The sequence below is a fragment of the Bubalus bubalis genome, chromosome 1 (genome assembly GCF_019923935.1).
Source record: "Bubalus bubalis isolate 160015118507 breed Murrah chromosome 1, NDDB_SH_1, whole genome shotgun sequence".
Classification (NCBI taxonomy): Eukaryota; Metazoa; Chordata; class Mammalia; order Artiodactyla; family Bovidae; genus Bubalus; species Bubalus bubalis.
The window spans coordinates 132,817,929-132,845,489 of record NC_059157.1 but is presented as its reverse complement, the minus strand read 5'-3'; the positions used below and the strand labels follow the sequence as shown (position 1 = coordinate 132,845,489).

At 42.5% G+C, this 27,561-nt stretch overlaps 1 protein-coding gene across 5 annotated transcripts in view; it reads left to right on the top strand.

Moving 5' to 3' along the window:
- The window catches only part of USP13 (ubiquitin specific peptidase 13), a 133,834-nt gene that overhangs the window by 16,754 nt on the left and 89,519 nt on the right, over positions 1–27,561 (top strand). For 4 of the 5 annotated variants that reach the window (XM_006054288.4, XM_044944430.2, XM_044944437.2 and 1 more), the window contains exons 2-4: positions 9,296–9,421; positions 17,187–17,247; positions 26,505–26,626. In XM_006054288.4, coding sequence (XP_006054350.1) covers positions 9,296–9,421; positions 17,187–17,247; positions 26,505–26,626 — 309 coding nt within the window. The remainder of the gene's footprint in view (positions 1–9,295; positions 9,422–17,186; positions 17,248–26,504; positions 26,627–27,561) is intronic. The other variant, XM_044944435.2, reaches the window with a different exon arrangement.

Sequence of the window (27,561 nt, the reverse complement as noted above, 5' to 3'; positions counted from 1 at the left end):
ATCTTGGACTCCCCCACCCCCAACAGTGGATCTTCCCACTGCTGTAGTCAGGGAGCCATCAGCCTGGACAGGTCAACTCCAAGAACTTAGCTGTCCTTTTCACGTTTGGGGAGTTGAGCTGGCAGGGCCTGCTCCAGCTTCTCCCGTCCCTTGCAGGATAGCCTAGGAGAGCACCCAGCCCAGGCTACTTACTCGTTTGAGCAGAATGGCTCTCCTTTGTCTGCCCTTTCTGCTTTCTTGGAATGAAACAGCCTTGAAAGAAAAGAAGTATCTGTTCTTTTCTCCAAGCACCTCGCCCGCCCCCTGACAGCGTGTGCTTACCGACAGCCGCCCACCTAGCTCCTGCCACCAGGATGACTTCTGCTTCTCAGTTGCACCTGGAAGCATGTGGGGACCAGACTGGCCTGGGTCCCAATCCCATCCCACTCCCCGCCGCCACCCCATACTTCTTACTACTTAATAGCAACAGGACTTCATCGAGTGCCTTGATTTGGCTACCTTTCTCTGAGCTTTGATTTTTACCTCCCTTACAAGGTTGTACTCATGGCTGCCCATGGAATGTTCCTTATTGCTAGCCCTATCTTTAGTGAGATGTGGTGGAGGGATGCCTCCAAGAAGACAGTGAAATGGGATCTAGAGGGTCTTGAGGTTACCACAGAGGGACATCCTGTACTTAGTAATTCTTTGTGAGGCTTGTTCTATAGCGAAAACCTTGAGCATGAGTGTTTGCTTGCTGGCCTCCTTGAGGGGAGCTCTGTTCAGGGCTGTTGTGTGTGTGTTAGTCGCTTAGTCGTGTCCAACTCTTTGTGACCCCATGGATGTAGCCTGGCTGTCCATAGGATTCTCCAGGTAAGAATATTGGAGTGGGTTGCCATTTTCTTCTCCAGGGGATCTTCCCAACCCAGAGATTGAACCTGGGTCTCCAGTACTGCGGGTGGATTCTTTACTGTCTGTGCCATCAGGGCTGTTATTCATACTCAAATTTAGCTCTTATTGATGGGCTTTTATGACTTAGCCTGGAAGCCTAATCTCTGTGTGTAATGTAGTTATTCAGGGGAATCGCATCCTGAAGAATTCTTAAAAATATTCTTAAAAATATCTATTCTTAAAAATAATAAGACCCCTGACTTTAAGAGGTTTTTTACCTTTGACAAAGCAGTTTCATGTTTTTTTAAAAAGATGTATGCTGGGAATTACTTAGATGGATTATAGCTTCAGTTCAGTGCTGCTGAAGATGTTCACCTCGTCTTCATCCTCTCACAGTTTTTGTTTGGCCCTTTGTCCTGTGAGCATCATAGTAACTACTGCTCCTCTTGTTCTGCCCGAACCCTTCCTAGCTGTTCAGGTGACAGCATCCTCATTGCTCCAAATACCCAGAGCAAGGATTTTGTTTTATGCTTAGGGGAAAAGTTAATAAATGATGCCTCTGTGGAACAGTAAATTTACAGCGTGTCAAAACCTGGCTGCTTGGACTGTGCTTCTAGTGTCGGACCAGGCTGTGCAGCTCTAAGGTGTAGGAGTTCCCTGCAGAGAGAATGTCAAAGTTGGAGCAAACTAGAAGAAATCATGACTGCATAACATTTCTATTTTTTCTTAACACTTCATGGCCACAAGCAGGGTTTATCAATGTTTAGCAGAGAGGCCGACAGTCTCTTGGGATTATATGCATTTTTTTTTTTTTTTTTTAGCTGATATTGTTTTTCAGTGATTTAGTCGCGTCCAACTCTGTGATCCCATGAAATACAGCATGCCTGGTGTCTGACAGATAGCTGATATGGACAGATTTATTTCTGTGGATTTTCTGTGGAACCCGGGGTTTTGGATTTTGCAAATGTATCCTGGGAGGTTTGTTCTACTGGTGAACGGTTTGAGACTTTCCTTGCTATTCAGCCTATATATATTTTTTGATGGTACTTTTTCTCTATTTCCCCTTTCTGTGGATTGCATGCTTGCTGCACTAGATCTGGAACTTTGTTTTACTTTCTTATTGCACATTTGCTTTCCATCAGCATGCACATAATTTTTGTATTTTAAAACTGTTTCTGTCTCTTTTGCTCTAGGAGCCAGATTGTACTGGGCAATCTGTGCTCTGGTCATTGGAATATTCATATATACCATTCAGGTATGGAAGGACTCCAGAGGCTAAATTAATAGACAGGTGGTTGCTCGATGAAAGAGTTGAGCAGAGAGAAGATGGGAAGTCTTATGTAGTAATGAGTCAAAATGTTTAGGGGTTGACCTCTAACTGCCCTTTCTCACACGCTTCTACAGTTCTGTCTTCTGAGCTCTGAGCTGTATCCTAAAGTTATATCCTGAATCTGCCTCAGTTTCCTCATCTCTGCCCTCAGCCCCTTTCCCGTCTTCCTCCTCTGCCTCCCTCAGGCTCAGCCGTCGTCTTACCTTGTTTAGACAGGGCTGTCTAAAAGAACTTTCTGGGATGATGGAATTTTTCCATGTCTGCACTGCCCAGTGTGGTAACCCCTAGCCCCATGTGACTACTGAGTACTTGAAATGTGGCCAGTGTGACCAAGAAACTGATTTATTTTTTTTTTGTCACCTACTTTAATTTAGATTGAAGTAGTCGCACGTGGCTAATGGCCACTGAATCGGACAGCGGGAGTCTAGGCTTTATGGTAGCCTGGGAACCATGTATTCTCTGGGTCCTCTCTCCATAATTTTCTCTGCGGTAGCCAGAATGATCTTTAAAAAAGTAGATGAGATTATGGTGCTTCTCATCTGGGAACCCCCCAGTGCATCTACAGGCCTGTCTTCTCTCCCCCCCTCCTCCCTGAGTTTCTTTCTGTCCCTTTGACGACACAGCCAAGCTTTCCCTGGAGTTGTGGCCTATGCACACACTTTTTCATCTAGAGTGTGTGCTCTTTTTTCGTTTTGCTTGTCTGATCCCTCGTTCTGAGATCGTGCCCTTCCAGGAAACCCTCCCTCCCCGCCACCCCCAGCATGTTTCTGCCACCCCCACCACGCTGTATCAAGACCCCAAGTCTCTTGTTTCCAATCTCAGGCTCCTCTGTCACTTTTATCTCTGTCAGAAATTATCTTTTATGCCTCTTCGTTATTTTTTCTCTCCTTGCTAGGATGCAGATGTTATCAGGACGCCAAGCTTGCTTGTCTCTCTCTGCTGAATAAACTCTTCCTGTCCCACATCCTCCCACCTGCCCCTTCTCTTGCACCCCTGGAGAAGACATCACAACCACATGCTCTCTCACAGCTTCTTTTCCAGACTCTGCACAGACCATCCCCTTCTGTAAACTTGGATGCCATCCAACTGGGGTACAGTGTCCTTGATTAGTTTCATTTTTTCTCAGTTGTCATCACTTTCTTGTCTGCCTCCCTAATCACCTCTCTTACCTGTGGCATGTTCCCATATTTCCTTAGCTACTTGTTCCGAGATAATCTCCTAGTTATTTCGAACCATGCTTTGGCTTGGAGTAGCGAGAATAGCCAGCCCCTTAAAGGTGAAGTTGTGAAAGCCTAAGGAAAACTTGGTTTAAGAAAAGGAAACATTGGAATGACTGCCTGTTCTATTCTATTGTTTGATTCTAAATACATTCAGTTAAGAAAAATATTCCTGTTTTTATTATTAAAAAGTGAACCCATGTTCCTGAAGAAAAATTAGAAAATGCCAGAAGACTGTGAAGAAAAAAAAAAAAATCCCATCTCATCTCCCAATGCTGATATGATATCCTGTGTCATGGAGTGTGAATGTGTTTGTATATTGCATAGCACATCATACACACTCTTTTGTTGTTTGCTTTCTTCATTCAAAAATACCATGTACAGCTTTTCCTATTAGTAAATACTCATCTCAAGTCAGTTTTATTTTTATTTCCTTTTTAAAACACATTTCTTTTATTTTTGGCCATGTCAGGGTCTTGTTGCGGCGCTCGGGCCCTCTAGTTGTGGCATGTGGGTTTAGTTCCCCTGCGGCATGTGGGCTTGAACCCACGTTCCCTTCATTGGAAGGTGTTTTCTCAACCACTGGACCACCAGGGAAGTCCCCCCAAGTCAATTTCAAATGGCTGAAGAGTGTTACACTTCATGGATGCACCATAAATCACTAAGCAAATCTTCTCTTGAGCATGCGGGTTATTTCTTTTCTCTATTAATAGTTAATTTAGTTCATCTCTCTCTCTTTTTTTTAAAATAACATTCTAGAAAGTACCATGTTCTTGTTCTTTTTGTCTCCCTTGCGCGTGAGTGTGAGTCACAGCCCTCCCCGGTGCTGGTACGTAATTTGTCCTGGACCTGGATTTGTGGTGACTCTGTCTACCTACATCATGTTTCTCTTTGGGGCAATGACCGCTTGTTTTCCACACTGTTCTGATGTTATACAAACAAGGGTTACGTGGGACTCTGTTTCCAGAGTATGTGGCCCACACAGGCTCCCTCTCCCTTCCTGACTCCCAGTAGAGGCTGGTCTCCAAGTATACACTGTTGTAAACAAAGTTCTCCGAACACCTAGTGATTGACAATGTGGTGTATTTTTATTTAAAAGGATTGTTCACTTGCTCCTCTGAAACATCTTGTAACCTTGACCTTTATATTCCCCCAGTGTTTTAATATTCTTTTAAATGGCAGGCGGGGTAAAACAAGGTGACTTTGATGTTACTTCTGAATAGTAGGCTGGGTCATCTAATGCAAAGTCATAAGTGAATGGCTCTGTATCTTTTGTATCTGTATTGAAATGTATTGAAGATGCGGCACAGACATCGCCTGGGTTTCTAACGTGGCTTCTCTCTCTTAGGGTTTGATCGTGGGGTGGGACAAGTTGTCAGAGGGAATTCTTAGGGAGCCTTGGAGAAGCCCTGAGTGAGATTTCTTGACTTCCCTGCAATTTCAGGTTTCTAAATCAAGTCTAGCCTCTTGGCCAAATTTCTGTTCAGTGTATGTAAATGGTAATTAGAATCTGCTTTAGCCAAGAAAATGCAGAGAAGCACACACTGGCCATTTTGGGCTGGCTGGCCTCTGGAAGGGATGGGGGTGTGCACTGCTTCCTTGAAGAACCCTGCGAGGCCAGCTTGGTTATGGAAGGCAGGGGAGCTGGGACACAGCAGGTCTGGTGTCCATGCTGCAAAGAGGGTGACTTTAGCCAAACAAACCTGAAAAGTGAGTATTCATGCTGGTGCCTTGGGCTGTTCTTCTGTGCTCAGCTATCGGTTTTCTTTTGATGATTCTCATTCTTAATGGACAAAGGAGCCTTGTGGGCTACACTCCATAGGGTCGAAAGAATTAGACACTACTGAGCGACTGAGCATGCTCTCACATTATTTAGTTACGCTGAAAGACTTGAAGTGGAGCCTGAGCTGCAATGCATTTCAAATATAGGTCAGAAGGGCACCGAGGGCTGGTTTGAGAGAGAGAGACTAAGCTATGTAACTGAATGACAAATAACCACACAAAGCTTCCCATTCCCTCCGGAAATGTTTGTTCAGTCCTGCTCTGTACTGCTCAGGTACTGTTTTGCAATTCAGTAATGAATGTCATACCATTTTCCTTCCCTCAAGGAGCAAATGCATGAGTGATTGAGCTTCTGAATGTGGTGGCCCCAAGTGAAGGAAGTGAGGGTTCTCCCTGCTACAGATTTCAGTGAAGAAGATGCTAACAATTGTGAAAAGAAAGTGGATTTGGAATTAAGGACCACTGGCATGGGGTCGAGCAGAGGAATGTGAGAATCGGTCATAGGCGGTGGCTGGCAGGGTGGACTGCTGGATGGGTGTGGGACTGTGACTTGTGGGATCTTAGTGTCCCAACCAGGGATTTTGAACCTGGGCCCTCGACAGTACAAGTGCGGAGGCCTAACCACTAGACTGTCAGGGAATTCCTGGTTTTGACGTGGGGTGCTCTGCAGGCTGGAGGCCTTGCCTGGTGTTCCTGGAGGTCCTTGAAGAGATGCTTTCCTGATAGTGAGACATTCAGCACTGGGCAGTTCACCTCACTCTAGACCAATGCTACTTGAAGTGTGGTCAGCTGACTGGTGCCATGAGATAAGCACGAACATTGAGAGTAAGCATTTGGAAATTTCTATAGCAGCTTGCCGTTGTGGCCACTTCCAAGTGCACCAGCAGTGGATTAGTTTGTCTGAACAGGATATAGACCCATTTGAGTTTTGTGGTGCTGAAACATTTCGGTTCACGCCTGGCTGAAGCTGAGAACTAGCCATGCGCAGTGTGACCACTGGAACCTCTTAACCTTTCCTCAATGAATAGAAGCGCAACAAAACAAAATATCCTGGCCCTTCATGACAGTAGTATGAGAAACACCTCTCTACACCAAGCACAGAAGTAATGGGAGGTAAGGATGAGGACCCCCAAGTCAAGAACTTAAATACAAAACCTTCGATCTGTTCCGGTTTCATTTCAGGTTTTTGTCAGCCTACAACCTCCCTTCCCCTCTTCCTTTTCTTCCTTGTCATCAGCATGTGTTCCATGAATATTATTTTCCTATGTACATTACATGCAATTCTACACGTTTTCTGTACACATTACACACGATTCATATATTTGTCATTTTAAAAAATGTTATAGTATCTGTTGTGTTCATATGTCTCAGGTTCTTAATTCCTCTATTTGGGGGCCGTTTTCCGATCCTAAATAGTTCATCTGTGAATATTTTTGTACAAATTAGTTATTTTTCCTCTCGGGTTCCTAAAGTCACAGCAAAGGAGAGATACTATATCAAATCAGTTTATTGCTCCCTAGGAGGGTGGAACCGATTTATATTATGGGAGGAGATATACAGGTTTTCTTTGTGGCTTCAGGCTGTGGGATTTTAATACCATTTGTCAGTTTAGTAGGCATGTAATTGCCTTGGGATTGTTTTAACATACTTCATTTAGGAGGTAGTGGAGGTATGATTTGAATTTAATATTTTCTTACAGTTAAAACTACATGACCTTAAACAAATGACAGCAAGTTCTTACCAAGCTAAACCTGAATGTTGACATCTTGTAATTTTATCACTTTTTACAGTTTGGCTATAAGCTTTTCTTCATTATACTTTACATCTTTCCCCATTCTGTTATCGTGGGTTTCCTGTTTCATTATATTTTGCAATGCACAACTTGTTCATTAGTGTTTACATTATTATACTCAACTATTTCTTCTCTTCTGATACTGTGTATTTTCTTGGCCAGAAGTTATTTTCTTCTTCTTAAGTAGGATGAATATACTAGTCTGCTCTTTTCTCGTTTTTTAGATGCTTATGTCTTGGATCTATCTGAACCTCATTGTAGTATTTGGTATAAGATGTGGATCTAAGCTAATTGACTAAGAGTGTTCAAACCCTCAGCCTCTTCCTCTCATTGACCATCCTCCCTGTCACTAAGATAACTGCCCCCCAAAGGACTATATAGCACTTGTCTTCATATGCCCAGTAGTGCAGCCAAGAAATCATGCAGGACCTTCTTGTATAAACAGACAGTAAGGAGACAAGAGATAAGAAAGTGTAGATCACTAGATGGGTTAAACTAAGGTGTTTGTTCTATATGAGTAGCTTTTAAAGTGTTTTCTGTTAGTGTGTCTTAACTTTTAGAACTACTGGCAGATTCCTGGAGCAGTGCTTCCAGCTCAGAGTCTCTAGTGAGGGCCATAGGCTGTTTCAGAGGCCAGCATATATGTGGGAGGGAAGATGTCTTTGGGTATTTAGAATAGAATCCTTCCCTACGTGGGGTTGTCTATGAGTGCCAAAGCATTTTTCTCTTTAATTATGGACTTCGTGACAGTATCAAGTGACTCCAGAGATTTAATATTGGATGTTTGGTATATTAAATTTTTATCAAATTCCTTAATAAGTAAAAAATTCTTGGCAATGAAGTTAGTAAAGGCTTTATGATTATATCAGAGGTTACATAATCTTGCATTATATAGCTATTCTATATTTTTCTTAAGAAAAATGCTGTACTTGAACATTTTTCTTCTCCTGCTTGCTAATTTCTTGGTTCTCCCACTAGCTGCCTAATACATTTTATGACAAATTAATATTTGTTATCCCCAGCCTGTGTGGCTGTTAGACTGACCTTTTTCTTCCTTCTGCTTTTTCCCCAAGTAGGAAATAATTGTGATAATAGGAGATACATGTAGCACATAGAACTTTTAACTTGTAATAAATAATTATCAATCTTTCATAATGACTTATAGCACAGTGGGTGTTTCTTCCCCTTTGAACTACACGAAGTCCTGTGAGGTGGGAATTATTGCTAGAGATATGTTTATTGAGGAAAATACTGACTCTCAGAGACTGTCTGACAAACTCTGTTGAGGTCATAGAGCTATTTAATGGCAGTTCAGGACCTCTGGTTTCAAATCTAATATTTCCCCGATTATGTCTTCTGGTTTGAAAACTTTCTGATATCTTTGAAGCATCCTGTCCTGCTAAAAGGATATAAAACTTTATGTTCCTGGAGACTTGCACTGACCAGTGAGGGAGAACGATGATGAACTATTGAATTGATGGTCTTTGTAAAGAGAACAGACTTGTGGTTGCTAAGTGTGGGGGCTGGGGGAGGGAAGGATTGGGAGTTTGGGATTAGCAGATGCAAACTATTGTATATAGGATGAATAGGCAATAGGTCCAGGGCTGGCACAGGAAACTATAATCAAGATTTTGTGATAAATTGTAATGGAAAAGAATAAGACAAAATATGTATAACTGAATCACTTTGCTGTACAGCAGAAATTAACTCAACATTACTTCAACAAAGGTGGCGCTAGTGGTAAAGAAGCTGACTGCCTGTGCAGGAGATAAAACAGACATGGGTTCGATCCCTGGGGTTGGGAAGATTGCCTGGAGGAGGAGACATGGCAACCCATTCTAATATTCTTGTCTGGAAAATCCCAGGGACAGAGGAGCCTGGCAGGCTACAGTCTATAGGATTGCAAAGAGTCGGACACGACTGAGTGACTAAGCACATACTTCAGTAAAATTTAAAAAAGCATTATTATATGGTATGATGGTCATGGGATCAGCTGCCAGCTTTCTTCTATTCCTGATCACCCCTTACCCCAGTTTGGAGAGTCAGGCAGGCATGTTTATTCCCCAGAGCCCCTGAGGTTCTACCTGACTGTGAGACTGCTCTGCTGTCAGAGAGCACCAGGGACCCAGGGTTGAGGCAGGAGCTGTGTAAGTGGCTGTGAGCCCTTGAGGTCGCTGCAGTGACTATGATGGCTGGGCGACCTTTTGCCAGACTGTGTCTTCATCGTTTGTCATTGTTTGCCATCCTTCCCCTTCTCTGTTTCTGTGTCTGGACTACTTGACTAACGTTGTAACCTGTCTCTTCTAGAATTCTGAAGGCGGACTCTATGTATGCATGAATACATTTTTGGCCTTTGGAAGGGAACACGTGGAAAGACACTTTCGAAAAACTGGACAGAGTGTCTACATGCACCTGAAGAGACACGTGCGCGAGGTGAGATACGCATTTTGGGAGAACTGGCCTTGTCACGTTGTCTTAGTGGCGTTCATCACAAGGAGGTTTTTCTGTGCCCATATATGACTCCTCCTCTTCTGGGAAGACGGGAAATAGAGGTAGCACTGTTAGCAGGCGTTCATAGACTTCCCAAACCTTAGCTTAACCAGTCTTATATTTTTCTTTTTGTAATGTTCTGTTCAAAGTTGTTAAAGACATGAGTTGGCTGATAGAAAAAAAAAAGTCAAAAAGTACAGCAAAGTATAGAAAATAATTCCAGAAACACTCATGGATACAAAAATCAGAAATAAAAGAAATTTGGATATTTTTGTTTCAATTTTTTTTTTCTTAGGGAAAGAGCTTTTTTTCCCCCTACACGTGCAAGTCTCTTTCGGTTCCCTCCCTCCACAGAATAAACACGGTTGTGAACTTGCTGTTTCTCGTTCCCACGAATGTCATTGTATTTTATTTAAGTATAGGCATTCATGAACAATATGCAGTATGACTTTATATGTTTTAAAGATGTAGATAAATGGTATACTGTTACCTCTAATTCTGCCTAGAGTTTTTCCCTTCAGTGAAATCTCATGCATCTGGGTATACTTCATTCATTTCAGTAGTTGTTTGGTGTTCCATTTTATGAGTACCTTCTCATTTACTCCTCTGTTCTCCTGTTTGAAGACATTTAGATTGCTTCCATTTTTTTTGTTTGTTTGTTTCTGCAGACATTGTACAAATGAGCATTTTTACACATTTCTCCTGGGGGAACACGTGCAAGATTCTTTCAGAAATAGATCTACACGTGGCAGTGTTGGCTCATGCGTGTTCTTATCTTCATTTTTACTGGACATTGCTAAATCCATCCTTAGTGGTTGTACCAATGCACATTCCAGTTTGCTCTGATTATGCGTGTCTGTTTCCCCAAACCCTCACCAGTGCTTGGTCCGAATTTTGATGTTTGCTAATGGAATGGTTGTAAAGTGGCATTTAAATATTTAGCATTTTCTCCTGTGAGGGTAGAAATGTCTTTTCATTCCTTTTGTTGGCCATTCTCCTTTTCTTCTCCATGACTTGCCTATTTATATTTTCAACCTATTTCTCTATGGGTTTATCTTTTTCTTAAAAGTTTGATTAGTTCATTTTACTTCCTGGATACCAAAATTTTGTCTGTTATAGACACACTTTTCTTATGTTCTGTGGCGTATCTTTTTACTTTATTTATGAATTATTTTGTAGAACAGAAGGTTTTATTTTTTTAATTAGTTTTTTTTTTTTGCTGCATAACTCAGCATGTGGGATCTTAGTTCCCTGACCAGAGATCAAACCCTTGCCCCCCTGCATTGGAAGCACAGAGTCTCCACTGGACAGCCAGGAAAGTCCTATAGAACTGGTTTTGAATTTTGATGTAGTTAGGTTTATTAAACTTTTCTCTTATGAGTTGTGCTTTTTCTGTCTTGCTTAAGAAATTGTTTCCCAAAAAAAAAAAAAGAAATTGTTTCCCAACTCAAGGTCATAAAGATATTTCTTCTAATATTTTTAAAAAGAAGTGTGTGTGTGTGTGAGAGAGAGAGAGAGAGGGTGAAAGACACACAGAGAGATGGAGATTGTGAATGTTTTAATGTTCTAACATTTTAGATCTTTAAATCATCTATAATCTATTTTTATATTTGTGTCAAGTGTGGGAATCTGCTTTTTTCCTTATATTGATGACCAATTGTCCCACTATTACTGGAGAAGTACAGCCTTTTTCAATGACTTATAGTGCCATTTAAAAAAATATTTAAACTTGCTACTCACACTTGTGTCAGCTTGGAGATGCTCAGTTCTGTATGTTGCTCTTATTTGTGTCCCTGTGTTGATGCCTCAAGTCTTGATATGCAGGAGTATGAGCACTTTTTCCATGTTCATTTTTTTCCCAGAAATTTCCTGGATTTGAATGTTTATTTTTCCATATGGATTTTGGAATCAGTTAAAAAATACTGTTGAGATTTTGATCATGGCCACATTGAATTTATAGATTGATCTAGTATATATCATTGTCTAAGGGATTTGGTGATGGACAGGGAGGCCTGGCGTGGTGCAAATCATGGGGTCGCAAAGAGTCGGACACGACTGAGCGACTGAACTGAACTGAAGCTCCATGAGGGCAGGGAGTCTGGTCTGTTTTGTTCACCTCTGGGTCCTCAGCATGTAACAGTACCCAGCACATAGTAGGTACTTCATAAATACTGACCGAATGACTATTCAACATGGCATACCTCTCTATTGATTCAAGTCTCTTATATGTCCTTCAGTAATGTTTTATAATTTTCAATAAAGAAACTTTTATTTTATTAGACTGTTTAAAAAAAACATTTGTTTATTTTTGGCTCTACTGGGTCTTCATCGTTGAGAGGGCTTTTCTCTAGTTTCAGAGTGGGGGCTACTCTCTAGTTTCAGAGTGGGGGCTGCTCTCTAGTTTCTGTGTGTGTGCTTCAGCAGTTGCTGCATGTGGGCTCAGTAGTTGTAGCTCCCGGGTTCTAGAGTACCCGGCTTAGTAGTTATGGCTCTTAATTGCCACCTGCCACGGACTTAATTGCCTTGAGGCCTGTGGGATTTTCCCAGATCAAGGGTCTAACTGGTGTCCCCTGCATTGCAAGGCGGATTCTTTAACCATTGGACCGCCAGGGAAGCTCTTCTTAGATTTTTTTTTCAAGGTATCTATCCTATAATTTCTATGGTCTTGCCTGGTGCCTCATTGGTAAAGAATCTGCCTGCCAATGCAGTAGATGTGGATTTGATCCCTGGGTCAGAAAGATCCCCTGGAGAAGGAAATGGCAACCCACTCTAGTATTCTTGCCTGGGAAATCCCATGAACAGAGGAGCCTCGTGGGCTATAGTCCATGAGGTTGCAAAGAGTCAGACATGGCCTAGTGACTAAACAACAACAACATAATTTTTGTAACTGTTATTACTGTTGTCTTTTACCTTTTAATGTATTTAAATTGGTTATCCATGTTGTTTGGAGATGTTATTAATTTTCAAATATTAATTTTATGTTTGGCAATACTGTTCAATCTTCACCTTAGTCCTAATGGTTTATAAATTATCTTTGATCTCCCATAATCAATGCTGATATGAAGTTCATTTCATCTCTCACCCTAGCCTACCTATATGTTCTCTGTTTAAGTTTTGGACAAAGGAGAGATCCCCCAGTTGGACAGTGGGGAGAAGAGGAAGAAAAAAGACCAGGAGGTCAGACAGATCGTAAACTAAATGGTTAGCTTTAAAGTATTCTAACACTGGCCTGATACTATATGACTTCCATTCACTACTGTTAGGCGGGGCATAGCAATTCTGATGAAGTTTGTGTTGTATCATCTGTCTTAACATAAAGTAATGAAGTTTTAGGAGACTGAAAAAAAAAAAAAAGGAAGAAGCTGAGGCCCAGAGACTTGAAATAACTTGCTCCAGGTCACAAAGCTAGTGGCAGAATTATAGAATGCTATTACTTCTGTTTCTGAAATTTTAAGTTTAATGTTTCACTCTCTGACCACAGTTCTCTCTCATTTTAGCTCTTTCACTCATTTATTCCTGTTTTAATCTGTTTAGCTTGCTTCTCAGCATCTGTGACTTTAAACATTCTCTTATCACCACTACCCTCAACTGACCCTCATCCTGGTGTCTTGCCTCCTTACGGTCCTCCAGAACCCCACGGCACCCCCGGTCTGTCCATCGGTGTCATCCTCTGCTTCCGTGGATGTACTGCCCATGTGCACTGCCTTGCGGTTGGGGACCGTGTCAGATTCCTGGCCTTTCCCCTTCTGCTGGGCCCTCTCATTGCCCAGAATATCTAGCCTGTTCCTCCTTCTGTGCCAGTGGATGCTTCCTGCAAGACTTTACCTGTGCCTCCCTCTTCATTCTCCAAAAATGATCAGACCTGCGCTTTCCAGAGGAAACAGGGACCCTGGACAGAAACCTTGAGCTCCTGCCTCACCTCCTGGGAGCTCATTTGCAGTGGTTCTCCTTTTGTTTCCTCCCATCTCAGCAGAAAGCTGTGCCCTCTCAGTCCTCGTGGTCCCGTTTCCTCTTACTTCAGTACCTCCATTCACTCCACTCCCTCTTACATTTCCAGCATCTCCCTCTTCTGTCTTTTTTCTCACACCTTAAAAAGGAGCACGCCTCAGAACTCTAAGTTGAGTCCTGCTTCAGTCATCCCGTCCTTCAATTGAAGCTTTAAAACTTCTACGCTCACCGTCTCGATACAGCCCACTTTAAGTTCAACACTGCTGTTCAGTTAACCTTCCTGTGAAGCAGCTAAAACTGCTGAGGTTGTCAGTGACCTCTTAGTTGCCAGAGCTGGTAGATATGTTTTAGCCTTGAGTTTTTCAGTCTTTAAACTTGTTTTTCTTTTGGAACTTCTCCTCCTCTGCTTTCTTTGGCACCATTCTCTGCTGGGTTTTCTCCCCTGTCAGACTGCCCTTTCTCACTTTGACTAGCATCGTTTCGTTTCTTTGTTCCTACATCCTGGGAAATACTGGCACTTCTCATCCTCATCAGGGCCATCCACAGCCTTGTTTGGCCACTATGTCTGAGCTGATGACTTCTCAATCAGTGTCCCTCCAGAGCTGAAGGTCTGACTATCTGACTTTGACCTGGCCTCCTCTACTCAAATGCCTCATAGGTACTTCAAGCTTGTTGCACTCAGACTGAATGAATTATCTGCCTTCTCACCGTGTTCTTTGTCTTGAATTCTAGAGGCTTAGACATCCTTTGATTCTGCTCTCATTCCATGGCAGGCTGGTTATCAAGTCCAGTTATTCGGGCATTCCAAACAGCCCCAAATTCCTTCCTGTCCTCTTCATCCCTGCTGTTCTTGTCTGAGTACTTGTTATGCCTTAAAAGGGCTAATGCTGTAGCTTCCTGACTTGCCTTCTTCCTTCCAATGTGCTGTCTTCAGTGCCCTGCCCACCCCTGCCCCGCCCCCCCGAGTCTGCATGCTGCAGAGTGATCTTTTCACCCAGTGTGCATCTGTGGCACACTGAAGCTTAAATCTTGACTGTCTTTCTCTTTGTTGTAGGATGAAGTCCAAACTCTTATGTATATGATTATAAGGCATTCCATGATCTGACCCCTGTGACCTTTCCAACCTTCCCTTTTACTGCATCAGCTCCATTGCCCTAGATATAGCAAACCCCTTCTCTTTCCTGGAACACACCATGATTTCAGGCCTTGTGCATGCTGTTTTCTGTTTTGGGGGATGCCCTCCTTTCATCCCTATTCCTTTTATATCTGTTGTACTCCCTGTGGTCAGCATATCCATATATCTATCCATCATCCCCCCACTCATCCATGTTTCATCCATCCATCCAACCAACCAGTCAACTAGCATAATTGCTCTATAGCTGCTATCCACCAGGCCCACTGCTCTTCTTAACTCACCAGCCCTGACCACCCCTTCCATCCCCAGATGAACCATCATTTCTTCCTTATGATGTCATCCTTACTTCTCTTAACACTGGAATCTGTTGTGCTGTTTGTTTGCATTCGTGCTCCCCTCTGTTGCTGGTGAGCTCCTCAAGGGATGGACCGTGTCTTCACTCACTTTGCAGCCTGAACGCCAACACAGAGCCTGACAGTCACGTCTGTGGCTGAGGAATTCCAGTTTCTCAAGCCAAGTCACCTAGTGGTGACTGATGCAGGCACAGAGGTGATGGTCTTTGGAAGGAAGGTCTTTTTTTTTTTTTTTCTGAATGGAATCAGACCTAATCTGAGTCTGAGGTGTGACTCCCACATTCGGGGAAAGCCTCACAGTCCAGGAGGTCTCCCTGAAACTCCTCCTTTCTCCCCACACTTTCGTGCAGGAGTGGAGGGGACAGTGAGATTGGAACAAGCAAAAGGATGCTGTAAACGTCTGTAGAGAGATTACAAGTGACCTCCAGGACTGTTCAGTGTGGATGGTTAAATATACCTTTGGTGAAGGTTTTATCTCATCCTTTTTTGAGGCAGGTTGGTGGAGGGAAGGGGAGCAGAGACTCTGAGACCTTGGAGGAGATAGATTCTAAGAGCCATAACATGAATGTAGCATTAGTATTTGGACAGACAAGTTTTTGAGCTAAAGTGAAGTGAAAAAGTCGTTCAGTCGTGTCCAACTCTTTTCGACCCCATACACTATATAGTCCATGGAATTCTCCAGGCCAGAATACTGGAGTGGGTAGCCTTTCACTTCTCCGGGGGATCTTCCCAATCCAGGGATCGAACCCAGCTCTCCCACATTGCAGGTGGATTCTTTACCAGCTAAGCCACCAGGAAAGCCTGAGAATACTGGAATGGGTAGCCTATCCCTTCTCCAGTGGATCTTCCCGACCCAGGAATTGAACCTGGGTCTCCTGCATTGCAGGCGGATTTTTACCAGTTGAGCTATGGGAAGCCTTGTAGTTCTTTTTTTTTTTTTTTTTTCTGAATGGAATCAGACCTAATCTGAGTCTGAGGTGTGACTCTCACATTTGGGGAGAGCCTCACAGTCCAGCAGGTCTCCCTGCAGCTCCTCTCCTCCTTTCTCCCCACTCTCTTTGGAGCTAAAGAGTTCAATAATTTTACTTCCTGTGGGAACTATAAACTTATAGTAGAAGCTATAAAAATTTATTGGGAGAATCACAAAGATGAGTCCACTTTCAATGCCAAATAATGAAATGTGGGAAAGAAGAGTTAAGACTGATAGGCTGCTGCTGCCGCTCAGTCGCATCCAACTCTGTGAGACCCTAGGGACTGTGGCCTGCCAGGCTCCTCTGTCTGTGGAATTCTCCAGGCAAGAATACTGGAGTGGGTTGCCATTTCCTTCTCCAGGAGATCTTCCAACCCACAGATTGAACTCGCGTCTCCTGCATTGGCAGATGGATTCTTTACCACTGAGCCACCTAGGAAGCCTCTAATAGTGATAAGAGGGTGAACTAAAGAAGCAGCAGGGCCTTGGTGCTGCCTTAACGGGTGGCTGCTTGAAAGGATGCTGGGGTTTGACCCACACAACTGCTAAGTGTTTGAAATGTGCTCTTTTCTAGTAAGGAGAAGAACATGCATGTGGAAATATAGTTTTGGTCATTTGAGGCAAACATTTTAATGGCCTCTTTGAGAGTAGAACATTTTGTGCGAGTATCAAAAGGGTAATGAATGACTTCTTTTGCAAAACCACTTGAGAGCAGTTTCACCGCTGCAGGGGACTTCTACCAGAGGTAGAAAATACACGGAGCTTAGGGGTAAACAGTCGCCAGTGGGAGCTCCAAAAGTGTTTCGGGAGGTTAAACTGGGGCTTCTTATGACCAGAATATCAGCAGCTCTTTATTGATATTTATGAACTCTTTCCAACAGCAGTTGTTGTGCGCACTGAGGACCAAGCACAGGGCTTAGTGAATAGCAGGGGAACAATAGCCTCCCTCCTGGAGCCGCCGTCCCCCCAGGGCTCCTCTGGCCTCGGGCGTGGACTCCAGCCTTTTGGAAACACTTGCCCACTTGAAGTGTCCACTTCACCCTGACCCCTGGCTTCACTTCCCTTCCCAGAGGTACTTTCTTGATAATTTGGTGGAAGCATAATCAGGTGGACCATTACCTTTGCCTTCCCCCTCCCTTCATGGGCATGGGTCAAGTTCTTGTTTATCCTGGGATCTTTAGTCCAGATTGAATATTTCCTCTTGGCCTTTTTATGAAAACTAAGAACCTCTGAGGTGCTACCCCCACTCCCAATCATCTGTCCCAGAGGCTGAATTTTAACAATCTCTCGTTTTCTTTTCAGAAGGTAAGAGGCGCATCTGGTGGCGCTTTACCCAAAAGAAGGAATTCCAAGATGTTTTTAGGTAATGTAAATAGTTGTTAACAGTTTTCTGTGTGTGGGTGTGGGGGTGGGTAGGTGGGTGACTGCACATGTTTGGTTTGGAGGAACTGGCTGTTTACGCTCTACAGTTTAAAGATGAGAGCAGCCAATTTCACTCGAGATGGTGTGTCTCCACTTTGTGTTTACCTGTGGTGAAGGGTGCTTCCAACGTACTTGCAGGGTTAGTGTTTTGAAGCAATTAGGCTGATAGTGCCTGGAGAGAAATTGTGCTTCTGCTTCTGGTCTCCTTTTTCACTGCCTTTAAAGAAGAGACAGATTTTTTTTTTTTCTTTTCTTTTTTTTTTTTAATATTAGCCAAACTACAGACTTTATTTGTATTTCACTATTTTTTTCTACTAATATTGTTTTTGTTGTTGTTGCTCTAGTATCCCACATTGCATTTGGTTGTCATGTTTCCTTAATCCTGTCTAATCTGTGATAGTTCTGTAGACTGTTAAAATCTTTTAATAATTGTGACACTTTTGAAGAGTACTGGCCAGTTATTTTGTGGACTGTACCTCAATTTGGATTTATCATGTGACTTCATGGTAAGCCTGAGGTCATGCATTTTTGGCCAGAATTCCTCAGAAGTGATGGGGCCCTCTTCAGGGCCTGCCATCAGGGAGCACATGAAGCTGAACTGGTGATGTTTAACCTTGCTCACTTGTTAAGGTGGTGTCTGCTGGGTTTTTCCACTGTGAGGTTAAGGTATAGTTAATAAATATTTTGAAAGTGATACTTGGAGATGATACTAATACGTTTCTCCTCAAGTTTTTGTTCACTAATTTTATCATCCATTAGTGGATCTTGCCTGCAACAATGTGGTGTTTATCTAATAGTGATTTTCTGTCTCCCTCCTTCAGAAGAGCCAGTTTTGCTAATACAAGTGAGGACTGGCTTCTATCTCATGTAATCATGATCATATTTCATATTAAACTTCCTGTATGGTTTTCCCAGAAAAAAAATGGTTTGATAATTTTTGACCAGGCAAGTTTGTATCTGGAAATGCCTAGGATTATTGTTTGGAAGGAATTTCAAAATTGTTTGCATGTTGTAATTTTATTTTGGTTAAAAAATTATATATGCATACATGTGTATGTGTATCTCTATGTGTATACATAATGCATGTATATATGTATATACTTACATATATGTGTGTATATGTATGTATGTATATATATGTGTGTACATACATACTCATATACATATATAACTGAGAGTCTAGTACTGTCTGGCAAAATGTGCTCCAAATTGTTAATAGTAACTCCTTCCTGAGGGTGAAATTGAGGTGACATTAGTTTTCATCTTTTTGCTTATTTGTGTTTAAATTCTTTTTCTATAACAAAAAGACATATTGATTATTTGAATAGTAAAGCCATTGGATGTCTTGGAGCTGAGTTTCCTTCATGGTTGGCTTCTCTGTTACTCTGCACTGGGTCCACTCTTGCTGTCTTCTCTCCATATTTTCAGCCCATGGTTTTCTTTACGAGGCTTATCTGCAGTTGGTCTTTCCACACTGGCCAATCTTTCCCACTGCTCGGCATGGCTTTGGACCACAACCCAGGTTAACCAACTAGGCTCGGAGAAGCTTAGAATAAGTCTGAAAGCTGAAATGATTGAATGCATTTTGACGTTTTGGTTATAAGCCTTCGGCTCCCTTGCACTACTGGTGATAATGAACTTCTTCTGAATGAAATGACATCAGCATGGCATTCTTAAACATCCTGATCTGCTGTTGTTTTTCATTATTTTCTTTGGTTGAGTAAAGGAGTTAGCTGACCTCTTGTCCTTTAACCTTTGTGTTTTTTTACTCAAAAGACCTTGCAGTTTGATTTTTCTAATTATCATATTGGTGGTAGAGGATATTGTCAAGTAACTTTTAACAAAAGAATCCAAAGGTAAGCATTGAGGTTTTGTGCTTCATACTATGTGAACCCCTCCATTGCTTCCTGGGAGCACTAGCCCACCCTTTCATTTCAGTGGGACTTTTTCTGTGGGCTGCTCTCTGTGTTCTCTCAACATTTCATGTCTTAGAAAGCCAGAAACTCACAGTCCAGCAAAAATGTTCTATTTGGATTGTACCAGTTTTTTATAACTTAAATTTGAATGTCATTGGCATGCTGGGACTTGCCCTAGGCCCCCGTTCTTTCTATGATTTTATACTCAGATGCTTCACTAACTTATATTAGTAAGAATTATGTTTCACAAACCCTGATTTAAAGCCTCAACTGGTGCTTCATAGCTCCCAGTAGCAACCACTATACTCTTGCCACACTGATCATAGCTCTGTTTTAAAGGTGGTGTGGCCGGTAAATTAATTTCAGTGAAGGACTGTATTAGACTTGTGCTGTGCTGTGTTCCCATCATGTCTGACTCTTTGCAACCCCATGGACTGTAGTCCTCCAAGCTCCTCCGTTCATAAATTTCCCAGGAAAGAATACTGGAGTGGGTTACCACTTCTTCCTCCAAGGGATCTTCCTGACTCAGGGGTCAAACCCATGTCTCCTGTGTCTCCTGCATTGACAGGTGGACTCTTTACCACTGAGCCACCTGGGTAGCCCTGTATTAGGCTTACCTCTGGTTTATTTAACAGGAATTATAAAATATTGGTGAATTTAAATGAGGTAGATGTTAATTTCTTTTATTTCATGTAGAAGATGTTGGGAAACAGCAAATCCAGGCTGATGTGATGCCCTCATATTCATCAGATTCTAGGTTCTTCCCATATTTCTGTTTCACCCTCCATCCTGGTCTGTGATTTCTAACCTCATGGTCACTTCATGGTCCAAAATAGCTGCTAGAATTCCAGCCATCACATCCCCATTCTGGAAAGCAGGGAAGAAAAAGGGGAAGGGACAAAAGAATCTAATCTCCCAGTTTATTCATTTTCCTTTTGTCAGTGTTCTCACAGATCCCCTTGCCACACTATACTTCTCTGGTCAGAAATTGATCACATGCCTATGCTGTGTGCTGCATAGGAGGCTGGAAAGCAAAGTCTATTTACTGGCTTCACTGAGTAAAGTCTGTTACTAAGGAAGAAGGGGAGAGTAAGGACTTCCCTGGTGGTTCAGTGGCTAAGACTCCATGGTTCCTATGCAGGGGGCTGGGATTTGATACCTGGTTAGGGAACTAGAGCTTACAACCCACACCTGAGAGTTCGCATGCTGCAGCTAAAGATCCTGCATGCCACAACTAAGACCTGGCATAGCCAAATAAATAAATAAAGATTAAACAAAGGAGGAGGAGAGAATGAATACTGGGAGGCAGCATGTAGCCCCTGCCACAATTTCCTTCCCTAAAAAGGGACATTGGGTATTTCTTCAAGAAAAGGAAATGAGCTCAGAACTCTCTTGCAGCCTCTTTGTTTCTTTGACTAGAAAGTACCTTTTCACTGCTATTGAAATGTAGTTATGAGGACCCATCATGAAACACAGGCAGATGACTAATGCTTTCTCCTGGATAGAGGCTTTTTATCCTGTTTCACTTAATGACTTTATGACTAATTCCTTTCCAGTTGGCTCAATACTAACATTGAAACCACTGAATCATTCAGTTGTGACCTTCATATTGATTTTAAAAGGGAAACTGAGGCCATTAGCTAGTGCTGTATGCTTACCCAAGTCTCCTGAGCCCCATTCTGCCCCTACATTCAAGTTAACTCTTTCTCCTGATTACCTCGATAGTCATCTAAATGAAATCCTAGTTAAGGATCCATCCCTCAGTTCTCACTTTTACGGGTAACTCTTTTTAGAATCAACAGTGACAATTATTGGGGATTTTTGAATCAGAGAAATTTTGTGCTTCTCTTAGGAGAGAAACTTAAAATTAGAATTTTAAAAATATCCTTTGAAATATGTAGCACATGGACAAAGCTTAAAATTGAAAAGTTTTAAGAGCCTCTGTAACAAAAAGTTTTTCTCCCTTCCCTATGTCCCAGCCACTTAGTTACCCTGAGACAAATAGTAGTTTCTGTTTGTACATCCTTATGTATGTTGATTATTCCTCCAGTAATAGTTTAGACCTATGCCATGCTTTTAGATTTTATTTGTGTAGGTGGTGGGGAGCCATTAATACTTTGGTTCCCAAACTGTGTCCTGAGGCAGTCCAGGTTGCCACAACAAACTCACAGGTAAATCACAGGATATTTTAACTCTTTAAGGGAACACAATGATGCCTGAACATTGCATGAATGAGTAGCTTGGTGCAGTCTCACTATTAGAGTATCGCAAAGAAAGGCAAGGCCAAAGAATGCTCAAACTACCGCACAATTGCACTCATCTCACATGCTAGTAAAGTAATGCTCAAAATTCTTCAAGCCAGGCTTCAGCAATATGTGAACCGTGAACTTCCAGATGTTCAAGCTGATTTTAGAAAAGGCAGAGGAACCAGAGATTAAATTGCCAACATCCACTGGATCATCGAAAAAGCAAGAGAGTTCCAGAAAAACATCTATTTCTGCTTTATTGACTATGCCAAAGCCTTTGACTGTGTGGATCACAATAAACTGTGGAAAATTCTGAAGGAGATGGGAGTAGCAGACCACCTGACCTGCCTCTTGAGAAACCTGTATGCAGGTCAGGAAGCAACAGTTAGAACTGGACATGGAACAACAGACTGGTTCCAAATAGGAAAAGGAGTACGTCAAGGCTGTATATTGTCACCCTGCTTATTTAACTTGATGCAGAGTACATCATGAGAAACGCTGGGCTGGAAGCACAAACGGGAATCAAGATTGCTGGGAGAAACATCAATAACCTCAGATATGCAGAGGCCATCACCCTTATGGCAGAAAGTGAGGAAGAATTAAAGAGCCTCTTGATGAAAGTGAAAGAGGAGAGTGAAAAAGTTGGCTTAAAGCTCAACATTCAGAAAACGAAGATCATGGCATCCGGTCCCACCACTTCATGGGAAATAGATGGGAAAACAGTGGAAACAGTGTCAGACTTTATTTTTCTGGGCTCCAAAATCACTACAGATGGTGACTGCAGCCATGAAATTAAAAGACGCTTACTCCTTGTAAGGAAAGTTACGACCAACCTAGACGGCATATTAAAAATCAAAGACATTACTTTGCCAACAAAGGTCCAGCTAATCAAGGCTATGGTTTTTCCAGTGGTCATGTATGGATGTGAGAGTTGGACTGTGAAGAAAGCTGAGCGCCGAAGAATTGATGCTTTTGAACTGTGGTGTTGGAGAAGACTCTTGAGAGTCCCTTGGACTGCAAGAAGATCCAACCAGTCCATCCTAAAGGAGATCAGTCCTGGGTGTTCATTGGAAGGACTGATGTTGAAGCTGAAACTCCAGTACTTTAGCCACCTCATGCGAAGAGTTGACTCATTGGAAAAGACCCTGATGCTGGGAGAGATTGGGGGCAGGAGGAGAAGGGGACGACAGAGAATGAGATGGCTGGATGGCATCACGGACTCGATGGACATGAGTTTGAGTGAACTCTGGGAGTTGGTGATGGACAGGGAGGCCTGGCGTACTGCGATTCAGGGGGTAGCAAGGAGTCGGACACGACTGAGCGACTGAACTGAGCTGACTGAAACCTCGGGGGATCTTACATTCCACCCTTTTTGCCTTTAACCTTGACATTCATACTTGATGAGGAATAGGAATGGCACCCCACTCCAGTACTCTTGCCTGGAAAATCCCATGGACAGAGGAGCCTGGGGTCGCTAAGAGTCGGACACGACTGAGCGACTTCACTTTGACTTTTCACTTTCATGCATTGGAGAAGGAAATGGCAACCCACTCCAGTGTTCTTGCCTGGAGAATCCCAGGGATGGGGGAGCCTCGTGGGCTGCCGTCTATGGGGTGCACAGAGTCAGACATGACTGAAGCAACTTAGTAGCAGGTGGAAAACAGAGCAGCTGTGGAAAGTTCCTGGAACAGACCTGCTCAGGAAACTTATCTGCGCACATAATGACCAGAAGTTTCAAGGAAACTCCATTTTGTCCTTTCTTTCTGAGTAGGTCATAGAGCAGGGTCTGGGCTCAAGGAGCTGCCCCCATACCATCATGGGAGGGTTCGCAAGTTGGTCAGATTTCCCAGCACTGATGCAGAAGGCTGCTCATTTCTAGCACACAGATTAACAAATTAATGTTAGTTAATTTGTTACAGTCTGGCTGAGAGAACCCTGAGTCTGGCTTCAGAGCCCTGGCTTGATTTAGAGATCCTTTCCTCTGCTGTGCCGCTTCGTAGTGACTTCTTGGAATGGCTGTGGTCCCAGCTACTTCTCAGGGATCTGAGCAGATCACTGAGGTAGAGTTCAAGAAGGGATATTATAAAATAAAATTTGTTTTTTAACTTAGAGAAGGAGCCCATCCAGGAATTACCAGTTCATTGTCCCAGTAACTGTTTGGAAGAGGTTGGGGGTCCTTTTTCTGCTGTTTCCTAGCCCTTAGTTACCCTGTAGGTTCCTTAACTAGATATTTTAGGCTGGTGACACTCTAATTAGAAAAATTTAGAAATTGTAGACATATTTAGAATCAAAGGGTCATGTATATTCAGAGGAAACTTTAACTTTGCCAGTTAGATTCAGAGTGTAGGTTACCTCCGCTGAATGTGGGCTTCCCTTGGTGGCTCAGATGGTAAAGAATCCGCCTGCAATGCAGGAGACCAGAGTTTGATCACTGGGTCAGGAAGATCCCCTGGAGAAGGGACTGGCAAGCCACTCCAGTACAAAGATCTGCTTTTTTTGCATGACAGTAGTCTTGCTTTTTTAACAGACATCAGTTACCAATGTAAAAAAGCCCCAAACTGAAACAGCACTTTGGATGCGCTAGCTTTGCTTTTGTCTTTAATATGCTGGTGCTGTTAACTTCCTAAAGTCTCCTTTCCAGACGTTTGTGGAGTGTGTGGTGTGTGCTGGGCATTGTGCCGGGACTAGGGATTTGAAGGTGAATAAGACTCACTTCCTGCGCTTAGAGCTTACTGTCTAGAAGCATCTGAAGTTTTTATCTTTTCCACCTTTGGATCACGTAGAAGATCCCCCATGATATCCTGGTCCTCCTGAAACGGACCGCAGCATTGCTTTGGAGCTGTCAGCCAAAGGGAAGGGAGGGCGCTTGTGCGTATGTTAGCTGTTAATAGTGTGGAGAAGAGAGGACAGTGCTGGTGAAGGTGATGGCGGGAGTGGCGGCAGCTATTCTGTGGAGCCCCTTGCCCCTACCAGATCCCAGCCAGGTCCTTAAACCTGATCTTCTTTGATTCTCTCAACAGTCGTACTGGGTAGCTAATATTGTCTATCGTCTCCTTGTGAGGAAGATGAACTTGGAAAGAACTTTCCCAGGCTGATGTAGCTAGTCAACATCAGGGTGGGATTTTTTTTTTTTTTTTGGACTTAGTTTATCATTGTTTTTGGCCAGGTAAGATTTAAATTAGCATTATGAATGGTGTATGTTTTCTCTGGAAAAAAAAATTTAGATTATGTGTTATATGAACTGAATCTATACACAAAACCAAAAGATTTATATTTGGTTATTCAAAATTATTATGCGCAATATAATAAAGAAGAATTTAAGAATAAAGTTCGTCCCCTTGTTCTTTTCTTTTTTTTGGCCTCGTTGGCCAGGGATCGAACCTGTGCCCTCAGTAGTCAAAGTGTGGAGTCCTAACTCACTGAACTGCCATAGAATTCCCCATATTCGTTGTTTTCATTTGTTCAGATTTCCTTCCAATTTTTGTCTATGAATATAACTAGTATAACGTTGTCTTTTCAGTGAAGATGAACTTTATAATTTTAGCATTAACATGGCATAAAAATTTCCATGTTTCTACACAGTCTAAAAAATATCATTTAAGTAATATTCTAGTGGGTTAAACACCATTCTCATTGAACATTTAGGTTCTAATTTTTAAAAATTAGATACTGGGACATTCTTATTTTTATAACATAGGATGTCTATTTTTGTTTGAATATTTTCTTTAAATAAAAGCCTCTAGTTACTTCTTAAACTCTCAGACTCTTCTTTGACATTGTTTTTTGTGAAAACCACCTCTTATGGCTACCTAACAATGTTATTTGTTTATTTTGGCATTTCCGATCCTTATTATTCAGAACTTTTTATTAAAATGTGTATACTGTGTTCCAGCTGTTTCTCACTTTCCACTTAAAACTGCTCTCCCTTTGAAAATTTAAGAGCAGATCTGTACATAAAAAGGTTCCAGGTTGAGGCTTTTGAGGCATACAACAAGGTAGTAACAGAATCTAGATCCCTTGGTTCTCACCTGGCTGCTTCGTCTAGTAAAATAACTTTCTCCTGTTTACAGAGCCCGTATTTGTGTACCTGTTTGTGTGTGTATGAGTGGAAGATGGCTTGAGAGCTCTTAGTCACCATAGTTCCAAATGTCTAAATATCCAAACACGATCTGGGTTTCTGCCATCCATGTGAATGCAAGGCTGAAATGTCCATGTAAATATTGTGACAGGACATTTTCTTGAGCGTTTGCCTAACCTTTCCCAGAGACTAGCCAAGCAAAGAGGTGATGACTTGATAGATACCAGGCCAGACTTCCTTACTGAAAATCCGCCATGACCTGAGGGCAACAGGACTGCTTAGATTATAGGGTCCCCCCTCTGGCTCAGTATCTCAATAACTCTTAGTGGGGAGGGAGAGGGTAGGAAAGAGGGACAGAGGGAGGGAAATTGAGATTTTATTTTAAAATAGGTCACCAGTAAATGGAAAGAATTATTATGTGCCAGGTCTCTTGTTTATAATTTATTTATTCTCCATATAAACTGTGTGAGATAAGTTTTATTATCTCCATTCTACAAATGAGGAAACTAAGGCTTAGGGAGTTTGTGACTTGACCAAAGAAACATTAATTTTGGAGCCAGAGTTGAAGCTGGGCTTATCTACTCTCAAATCCATGTACTTTCTTCTGTTGTGTTGGAGAAATATTCCGTCCTATTCTTGTGAAGAAAGGAGTCAAGTACCCGACAAGTCATAATGACCAGCCTCTTCCTTTCAACATCTGTAAGAACTGAACATCTAGTGCAAACAAATGCTTTAGGTATAAAGCTTTATGATGTGACTCAGTCTTCTTTGTCCATCTATTGCTAGTAGATAAGCGTGTACAACTTAGGGAGGATGGAAAGGCCTCCTAGTCCTGGCTTGGGGCAGGTGAAAGGCTGGATTGTCAGCCCTGTGAGCTTCTGGCTTTCCCAGTGAGTGCTGCCTTGGTGTGCTATGTTCTTTCTTCACTTCTTGTTCTTTGTTTTTGTTTTCTCCTCAGATCTAGATACTGATGACGATTTAAATAGCGACGATTATGAATATGAAGATGAAGCCAAACTTGTTATATTCCCAGACCACTATGAAATAGCCCTACCAAATATTGAGGAGTTACCAGCCCTGGTCAGTGAGTGTGCACGGCTGCTAGCTAGATGCGCGTGACTCTCTGTGTCAGGTGTGTGTGTGCGTGTGTCAGGTGTGTGCTGGGCGGTGGGGAAGGCAGGGTAAGTGAGAGAGGAAGAGAAGAATGAGCAGAAACAGGAGCAGATTGCTCCTCGTCTGCAAGAGGGCCCCGCAGGGTCCCTTGCAGTAACACTGGGCCACATGCCCTCTGCTGCTGCTGGCTGGCCTCCTCCACGTGGGCTGGCTTCTTGTCACCTGTGAATCACAGTCTCGTGTTTAGATTTTCAAACTGTGTCCCTGAGATGTACAGGAGAGGGACTGCCTCCCCTTTAGAGGGACGCCTACAATTTTTCTTTCTTCTGCATGTTGGCCTTCCATGTATAATTTTGTTTGGGATACATAAAAGAGTTCCACTGAGAAACAATAGCAACACGAGTTTGAAAATAACCAAGTATTTAGAAATCACAGGTGTCCAGGAGCTTAGTGGGAGTGTATTCTTTTAGGACAGAGACTGCTTTCTAGGTTTTAGAATTTAGATTTAGTGGTGAGTTTTTTCCCCCTTCCTTTCTTTTTTGTGAAGCAGCTTTCATCTTCCTGGACAACTTACAGCTGAGGGCAGGGTGGTGGTGGTGGTATGAGGAAGCCAGTTTCTGTTTTACTTTGCTTCCTGAATTCTGTGGGGCCCAGACTATTTTCCTACTCTTTCCTCATTTCCTGTATTGTCTCCACTGCCTCATCCTTTTTTGTGTTCTTTTCTCTTTCTTTTCTACTCTGTTGCATCCTGACTTCTCAGAGTCTGGCCATAGATAACAGAGTTAGACATTCCAGCTCATTTTTTCCCTCCTCAAGGTTTGCTAAAACCAAAGCTAAATCTCTAGGTCCCCGATTCTTCCAAATGTTGTATGACTCTGTCTATAGCCTCCTCCCTGCTCACA